Genomic DNA, 9,286 nt, shown 5'->3' on the forward strand with positions numbered 1-9,286 from the left:
AAAAAAAGCTACCCAAGGAAGAAACAGCAAAAGGACAGAGGGCTGGGGACAGGAGAGAAGCTGTCTCTTCTCTGATGCTGTGTCCCAGAACTACCATAGACCCTGGCACATGTTGGTTGCTCAAATCTGTTTCATTTGCTAAGTGCTTACTAAGTGCCAGACCGTATTTTAGGTCTCTGAAATACAGAAACATAAAACAATTTCTTCTCTTGAAAAGTTTATATCGTTGGAACAGTTCAGAAATTTGCAGGGAGCTGAGCTTTGGGGAAGAGAAAAGCTGCTGGCAGGAGGTAACCAGGAACAGAGGATAGAGTAAAAGCATGATGCTGGACTACAAAAAACACTGTGGCTGAGGAGGAGGAGGAAGGAGAAAGGGGACACTCATCCCCATCCCCAAGCTGGAAGAAAGCCCGGTGGATTAAAGAAAACCTCCTTACTAATTTGGAAGGCTAACATGTGAAGAAACAACTAATGCTGTTAGACTCTTGAGAATGGCCTTGTAGAAGGTATTTTATGCTGCAGCTAATTTGAGAGGTGGAAAGAAATCAGTTGGCTCACAGCAGTGCAATTTATTATCAGGATCATTAAGAGACAATTCCACTATGTGCTGTTAACTCTGATTACCCTAAATTACCCAGTCATTTCTATTATCAATATAAGACTTTGAGAAGTGCATAAATGCATAAGATGGTGAGTATGAGGAAAACAGAGTGAGTTTATTAGGCATTTTATTAACTTTTTTTTTTTTGGTGGCATTGGCACTGGTTGAAAAATGACAGATATTTCAGTGAATGATGGAGTTATAAACAGTGGTAATTTTAATACTATAGCAAACACTGATTTGGGGAAGGAAAGAAATTATTAAAGACTACTTAGGAGAGAGAAAAACCTGAAAAAATGCTCTCCTTAGGCTTAAAGAAAAGAGCTCACCGATAGTACGGGGGAGCTGCATATCATGGCCATTTTGTTTATGATGAAAATGTTTTGATGATTCTAATTTTACTCTCCTGCTAGAGATAGAACCCTTTATATAATACAATGAAATGTGTTCAAAGTGGAAGATGTTATATTATAGGTACCTCAAATAAGAGCGAGCATTGGGAGGAGCACGAAAGAGCTATCCCTTTAGGAATTCTGTTTTCATCAAATAAGAAATGAATGCATCATAGATGACCAAAAAAGCAGTCAAAGTATCCCAGCCAGGATTTTTCTAAGCCTTAAACTATAATTCTTCTGCTAGGCTAATGTACTTGAAACATGTCTGGGATCTGAAGTCAAGCCATCAACTTTTCTAGTAATTATTTGTGCAATCTTGGATACTTTTGCCTAAATTTTCTAGACCATCAGGTACCAATGTTATGAAACCAGAATGAGAAAACTCCATAGTGGGTGCTGTCATAAGAATAAGAAAATTATCAATATGATTGATAGTAAACTGTTTAACCCAAGGAAATGAGTGATGTTGATAGTAAGCAGAAAGCAATTATTGCTGATAGGTCTAATGTTATTTGTTTTTTGTACAGATATATGCTAGATTCAGTCAGATAACGTAGATTGCGGTCCCAGATCAACAACTGAAGACTTTATACTTCCTACATATGCAGTTCTTCCTATAAATGGCAATGCTATGATAACAGTAACCTTCACTTTTGCCTAACAGGCAAGAGTATGGGGTGCTCCAAAGGCATTGTATGCAAAAACCATAAACTGCTAAATGCGTTAAGGTACTTGTCCATGGAGTACATACGTAAGTGAAAACCTCAAGTATAAGGCCATTTGTCTCTACTGAATGCACCATGACTATACCATTGCTTACTCTAGCAACACAAGAATAAAGAATATAAATGAATTATTTTAAACTGAAAATATACTAAATATGTATTTTCAAATTGCTTATTGTAATTCTGACTCTTGAAAGTTAACATGAACATCCACTTTGAAGGTAAATCTCACAATCATTTAGTGGAATATAGTATACTCAACTTTAAATAAAATGTGACCTTTTAATTAAAAAATGACCATAAGTAGACTCTTTCTGCTACTGAGGTAAGCAGTAGAGCCATAAATTTGCTAATAATAACCTCATTACAAATATTAATATGACAGCAAGTATACATTTTAAAAATAATCAGACAAAACTGGGATGAAAATAAAAGACTATAAGAAAAGTTCTAACTGATAATAGAATAAAGATAAAAGAGCTAATGCTGTATTTTTTCCACTTGAATTGTAAGAAGTCTGGAGACTCTAGATGACAAGGTTTGATTGTATAAGAAATGGCAGAAGGGCTGTGAAGAGCTCAGGGAGAGGAGAGAAGAGATGAAGAGATAGAAGTTAACTGTTCCCCTCTATCTGCATTTGATCTTGTGATTGATTCCAAGAGCAAAAATTTGGGTTAGAGTAATGATAGCCTCAGGAAAGTATTACCAGGAAACAGCGAAGGGAGCTGAAATGTATTTTTATCTGTACAACGAGCCAGCATATCATCTCCTGTTGATTTCTTGGCTCTTCTTACTCCTCACTCTGGCATTCACATTCACAACCCCGATCGGGATGTCACAGAGAGGGCATGACTGTGACAGCTATCCTGTACATCTAAATATTACTAGGATGATTGCTTGAAGTACAGGGACAACTTTGGACTTGAAATTTGACAGCAAAAGAAGGATCCTGGATGTGCACCTTGTAACCCCACCTCTTTCGTCTACTTACAAAGTTCTGTATGAACTATGGTTTGAAATATGATTTGACAAAATAGGGTTGTGACTTTCTTGCACTATCTGTAGTAATTATGCTACCTGACACACTTTGCTGTGGAGACCCTTCAAAATTGGTAAAGCACATAATAATATTTTACAAAAGGGAGATCTCTATGAGAGGCTTGAGATGGGGAGACAAGATACATGTGTTTGCTGGGAAAATGGCTTAGTTAACATCTGAGGCAATATAATAATTCTTAAAAGCAGTTCAAAGATCTGTTTAGCCTCTTTGGCTTTTGACATTGAAGATGAATATCTAAAATCTTTACAAGAGACTAGATTTTTATTTTGAAAAATACAACAGAATGTAGTGAAAAGAATGAAAGCAAATGGATGTACTGGTCTCTATGATTTTTGGAATAAATCCTCTTTTGGGGGAAATAGTTAAAAGAAAAAAGAAAGAAAAATAAATCCTCTTCAACCAAGAACTGGAAAGGACACACATGCTCTCAACGACTTGAAGTTGTAAACACTGTGGGTGTGAACAAGCAGTAAAGAACAACTAGACCCTGTGAAGTTTCAACAAGAGGAGTGGGTGTTCAGCAAGTAATAAAAATGTAGGATACAGCTACAAAAATAGAGAGGCATGCACATGCATACGAAAGAGTCATGCGACCGAAGGAAGGCTAAGTTGCAATCGTGTGCAGAGCTATCAAAATCAAACTATTTAACAAATGTTCTAAAATATTTGCACCAAAAAAGAAAAGAAAAACCAAAATCCAGAGTCTATCATGCAGCATCCATGTGAAAGTGTTCCCTACAGGTCAAATTCCCACAATGAACAGGTATTTCCTGGGGCCTGGGGTGTGAATGGACAGCAAGTTGTTCCAAGGGAACTCCACCCCATATGATGAGTGGACAGAGAAAGAATCTGGGGTTTGACCAGGAACAGCTTCTTACAGTAACCATAGACAGGATATGGGGACTTCAAGGCCTGGATACAAGTGCTACCTGAGGTGGGCTTTGGAAAATACCCAGTTCTCACTTTTCTGTCTTAGCTTTTCTTGGTTTAGTCCTCGTCTGGTTTCCAATTATTTACCTAAGGTTCTATTTTCTTGTGTTTATAATTCCTAGCATGTAGTATGAGTATTTTGAAGAAAAGATGTTATTTAGATTACTTGCTTGTTTAGGTAAAAAAAAATACATCAAATGAGGTTGTATTTGCAGCATCTCAGAAAATAATTATATAAAGAAAAACTGATACTTAAAATTGTTAAGTTTATATTTAGGATCAAAAAGATAATTGTACTGCGACTGAGTTAAAATGGGGACTTACTGAGAATATGAACTCCTTTCCTCTCCTAACTATGTGTGGATTAAAGATGACAAAGACAAGCAACAGATAGGAGAGGAAATCCTGAGGTGACTCAGCAGCTATAAATACTCAGCTATGTGCCAAAAGACAACACTGTGAAATGAGTGCAAAGAATAAAGATGTTTGCAAGATAAAAGGGAATGTTTTAGAATTATACAGATGAAGTGTACTCTCTATTGCTTACATAATAGTTGTACACCCCAAAAAGAAACATTCAAGTATGTGAGGATGAAGTGATGAAAAATATCTTTTAAATGAAGGTCAAGACTTAGGTGAACACTATGAAATAGAGAATTATAATAATAGCCGGAAAACTATCCCAGAGACATCTAAGGAACTAATATGATAACAAATTTATTCTCTCCCTCTCTTGTATGCTTTATTTTCCAGCATTTTCAATACTTCTTACCTGGGCTGGCTGTTCACCTTTTCATATTTTCCACTGAAATTCAAATTACAGAAGTTTCCTGATTTTGTATGTGAAGAATCTGATTCCAAATTTGTCTGTGTTTGTTCTCTCAGCCGATCCTGAAGTGCTGCTTCCCTTTTCAAGTTCATGTCTGAATATGGGCAGCCAAAAGCACTGGTTTATGTAAAAATGAAAGCACAGTTGTTAGTTTATACTGATAAATCAGTGATTCATTGTCATTGGAATAGGCACACATTTAATATTTTTAAATGGGACACATTCTTCTTTCATGTGTATATTCTAACAGTTTCCTCTCATATTGCCTCTGAAAGTCTCAGGTTCTAGACCACAGCAAAGTATTATTGGCAGATTTATCAGCACATATGGCATTTGTAATTTTGGAAAGCTGCAAACCTACAAAGAGCATACAGATGTGCTTTCAATGCAGCTGTGGCAATGCCATATGCCACTTGACTCAGTTTGTGCTCTCCAGAATTTATGTTCCTGTTAACTTCTTGCATCACCAAATGCCGGGGTAACTAAGAACGACTACCACTACCAGAGAACATCAGGCGTTCAGTGCTTAACAGTCATGTGACCAGGAGTATTATAGCTGCATTTCTGTATTTAATAATACTGGGGAGTACTGACATTGAGGTTTACAGAGCACATTATACGTGACAGAGACGACCCCAACCCTGGTTGCCTAGGTATATTCTTCTTGCCCCTTACCATTGTCACGGTGAATCTTTTTTAAAAAAACATTTTATTTATTATTTTTATTTTATGTGTATGAGTGTATTGCCTGCATGTATATGTGTGCACCTGTGTCATGCAATGCACTGGAGGTCAGAAGATTCCCCTGGAGGGCTTTGGATTCCCCTGGAATTAGAGCTAAGGACGGTTTGTAGCCGCCACATGGGTGCTGGGAATTGAACTCAGGTCCTCTGCAAAAGCAGTCAATGCTCTTAACCGCTGAGCCATCTCTCCAGTCCCTGTCAAGGTGAATCTTAAACCAGGGATGTTGTTGTTAGACTGAGTAGTCTGCCAGGACACAGGATATAGCTCCTTCCACAGGCTGATCAGTCTGTTATATTTCTGTGTTTATGCTCCTTTTTCCAAAAAGATCTCAAATCTTTGCTGGGTATAAAGTAGCTACTACCAGGGAAAGTGCAGATGTGATGGGTACCAGGCTACTCCTCTGGAAAGCTTCTTCCTACCTCCGTCTCAGAGATTTCCCCAGTGGAGTGGGAAAAACAGTCAACTCAGAAGAGTTTCTAAGATTGAAATCTCAATCTCTCTCTCTCTCTCTCTCTCTCTCTCTCTCTCTCTCTCTCTCTCTCGGACAGATGTGCATATAGTTTCATACTAAAATTCACTAGATGATGACTACTGTCATCATCACAGTGTTACAACAGGCTACATCTAGTGGACTCCATGGTCAAATGCCACTGCATGGAAACAGTTGCTTTCTATTTTTTTTTTTTTTTAAGGAGTTCACTGTACGTTTGTTGATATGATAAAATCAGAGACCAGGCAAAGTTCCTTCTATTTTAGGTATATTGAGTTTTCCAGACAGGGCATGAAAGCAAGGGCTTCAGAAGGATGTTTGTGTCAAATTCTATCTGGAGTGGATTTCTGGAACTGAGGATGGATTGATTAGGATATCATCTTGGCCCAATGTTACAAGGTGGAGCTGTGCCAACATAATGGCTGACCAGAACCCTCTGCTATAAGCAGAAAGACCCCTTTATATGCACATTCTTATATGACAATAATTAATATTGATCTATTGGTTCATTCATATTTCAGTTATTGATTTAAAAATCTACTAATGAGCACTTGTTAAGGGCTGGGCACTTTAGAGAACATAAATCTAGTGAAGAAGTTATGATACTTATACTGATAAATGCAGTTCATTTTACTGAGTGTATGCTATAGGCCCATCACAATGCCAGGGTTTCACGTATATTATTTCTAATATTCATCACTACATACTGAAGTACAGTATTAAGGTATTTACGGGTAAAGAAACAGGTTGACAAAATATAGAAAATTTTCCTATTCTTGGCACTTTCTTAAGAAGTCTTAACTACTAAATTATTAGTCCCACAGTGCTGGGCAGAGGCATAACATGTCTAAAGGGCAGGTGAAGGAACCATGGATCAATTCTAGCGCAAAGGAGACTGAGAACGCTAAAGCAGTGTTGCGTCTGCCATGATTCAAAGGCTGCGAAGAACATGGTGACTGTCCTGAGACCAAGTGCCATTTGCAGTAGTACAGAGCAGGGGCAGTCCTTAGACTGCACCATGGGAGATTTCAGAGAGCGTGTTCTATAGAAGAAAGTTGAACGACATTGCACTAAAGTAAGAGAGACCGAGAATATTTTTTCTTTGCACAACGATTACTCAGAATCTTTGCTGTCCATCACACAGTCTCATAATGAGATTTTTAATGTACACCAAGGCCTTGTATTTTATTTTTCTTTGATTTATTTTTAATTTTATGTATATGAGTGTATTACCTGCATGTAGGTGAGCATACCTGTGTCCTACAATGTTCACAGAGGTCAGAAGAGGGCAGAGGATCCCCTGGAACTGGAGTTAGGATGGTGGTTAGCCACAATGTGGGTGCTGGGATTTGAACCCACGTCTTCTGCAAGAGCAGCAAGTGCCCTTAACCACTAAGCCATCTCTTCAGCCCCCTCATGTGACTCTTGAGGCCTGGCATTGACACTGTCTTTCTAAGGCTCATCTGTCCAGCATTGGGAGACAGGTATTGTAGACCTTGGTTCAGTACTTGGCCTTATTGAGAGAAATTGTGTTCTTCTTGATCTTCCTTCATAAATCAGTGCATCGATTAATTTAATCATTTGCCTATGTCCTGATGACATGCTTGCCCTCTTTGTCTCCCTGGCAGTAAGAATGTGAAACCAAATGGAACCCCTAAAGCATCACTAGAATGAAATAGTTCCCCATTCTGCGAGGCAGGGCATGTAGAAGATGTGGCTCCTGATTATACAGACTGTGAAGTTCAAAAGAATATATTAAATAACAAAAAAACATACTTTACAGAAGAAGAGCCTGCTGAAGAACTTAATAGAAGACAGTGATGAGAGATGAAAGACAGTACAAAAGAAGTGGGTGAAAAGGGTTTTCAGATATAATTGCACCATTTTGAGCCTCAGAAACTACGTTCTGAGACTGCTGTGAGCAAGGGTCTGTATTGCCACACTGTGAGAGCTTGCATTTTCTGAAGAGAAATAGTTAATGGAAAGAAGATGACACGCTGACAGTAGCCTGTCTTCTCAAAAATCAAACCCTTATTTGTGCATGCAAGTGTGTGTTTAAGAGCATTTATGATTCTATAACCTATTCACATAGACATGGAGATTTAAGTAGCAATCATAAGCATGATAAAACCATACTAAACTTACTTTTGCATCTTTAGATTTAGCTAAATATTGGGGAAGTACAGTTCTAAAAGAGATAATCTGTTGAAAATCTTTGACTTATGTTGAAATTTCTTTGAGAAGCAGCACACTCAGATCCCAGGTCACTGTGGATAGAAATACAGCAACTGACAGGCAGGCTGAGGGGACAGGTAGGCTGCGCTGCATCTGTTGGACTGTTGGCTCCTTGATGGAGCCGACTGTTTCCTGTTCCTTCTTAATTCACAGAGGAGCTACTGTTTGCAAGAAAAGGAAGAGACAGAGTGATCAGGTTGGCCCACAAGAAACCAGTTTTAAACAGCAGAATACTTAAGAGTTTCATACGGTTCATCCAAATACCTTACAAAAAACTGTTAGTGCTGCACACTTAAAACAGTCAAGCAAAAAGTGTCCTTTATGTTCCTCTGACCAAATTATTATAGGCCTCAAAGTATGTCTGTTAAACACCCAAGAAGGTCAGTTCCACCAGTCTGGTATTTTTAATTACTGTGTGTCATGTAGATAAATCTTGGGCAAAGACCAGTTGTTCTCAGATAAACCTTACCTAGACATATATTTCTTGATCTGCTATGTATAATTTGTCAGTAGGGTGTAGGAGTAAAATGATTCCTTCTGGTTTTCAAAACTAGGGCACTTTTTGCTCCTAGCCCTCCTAGGTTGACTAGTTCCAGGGGACTATGAGCATCTCTCAAAATGTCCTATAATGGTGGTGAGTCACCTGTCCTCTTGATCAAGGAGGCCGAGGAGACCCCACTAGAAGGACTTGAACCAGTGTCTAGTCTATAAAAAGGAGGGCAACACAGAGGAATCATTTCCTCCATGCTTCCAAGTGAAGCCAACCATGGTTGAGCAGGAACTTTGACCTATCTTCATATAGGCAGAACTGGTAAAAGAAAGGAGCCAGGGGCTCCTCCCAAGCCCATGTGACCCCTGAGGAACAGATCCTCAAATGACCTTAAAAATGAAAATAAATCAGTTTATCTGGTCCAACTTTATGGTCTTAAACACCCAAAAGGAAAGTATAACTAAAGATTAAAGGGGCCAATATAATTCCATAAGAATTCATATGTATAGCTAAAGGCTACATCACAAGCAACAATGCCAGACAGGCAATGCCTTCTTTTGAATTGTTGGCCAGGGTGGCCAAAGGGATTCCCAGATAGTAACCCAGCATAGAACTGGGGAATTGAACAGCAGACCCCAGTCTTATCCAAAGGAATATTGACAACTGATTACCACTAGATGAGGAACAGCTGACACTCCTAAAACAAAGACCTCTAGAGACAGGCTGACTAGATTCACCAGAAGGACAAGTAGTGGTGAATGGCTGGGGGTGCCAACAACACAGCAGA

The 9,286-nt window shown here is 38.6% G+C and overlaps 1 protein-coding gene across 1 annotated transcript in view; it reads right to left on the reverse strand.

Moving 5' to 3' along the window:
* L3mbtl4 (L3MBTL histone methyl-lysine binding protein 4) overlaps window positions 1–9,286 on the reverse strand; it is a 354,152-nt gene that overhangs the window by 135,667 nt on the left and 209,199 nt on the right. Inside the window, exon 11 of the mRNA XM_008834704.1 lies at window positions 4,484–4,657. Within this exon, the coding sequence (XP_008832926.1) occupies window positions 4,484–4,657 (174 nt within the window). The remainder of the gene's footprint in view (window positions 1–4,483; window positions 4,658–9,286) is intronic.

The sequence above is a fragment of the Nannospalax galili genome, unplaced genomic scaffold (genome assembly GCF_000622305.1).
Source record: "Nannospalax galili isolate Female #2095 unplaced genomic scaffold, S.galili_v1.0 scaffold155, whole genome shotgun sequence".
Lineage (NCBI taxonomy): Eukaryota > Metazoa > Chordata > Mammalia > Rodentia > Spalacidae > Nannospalax > Nannospalax galili.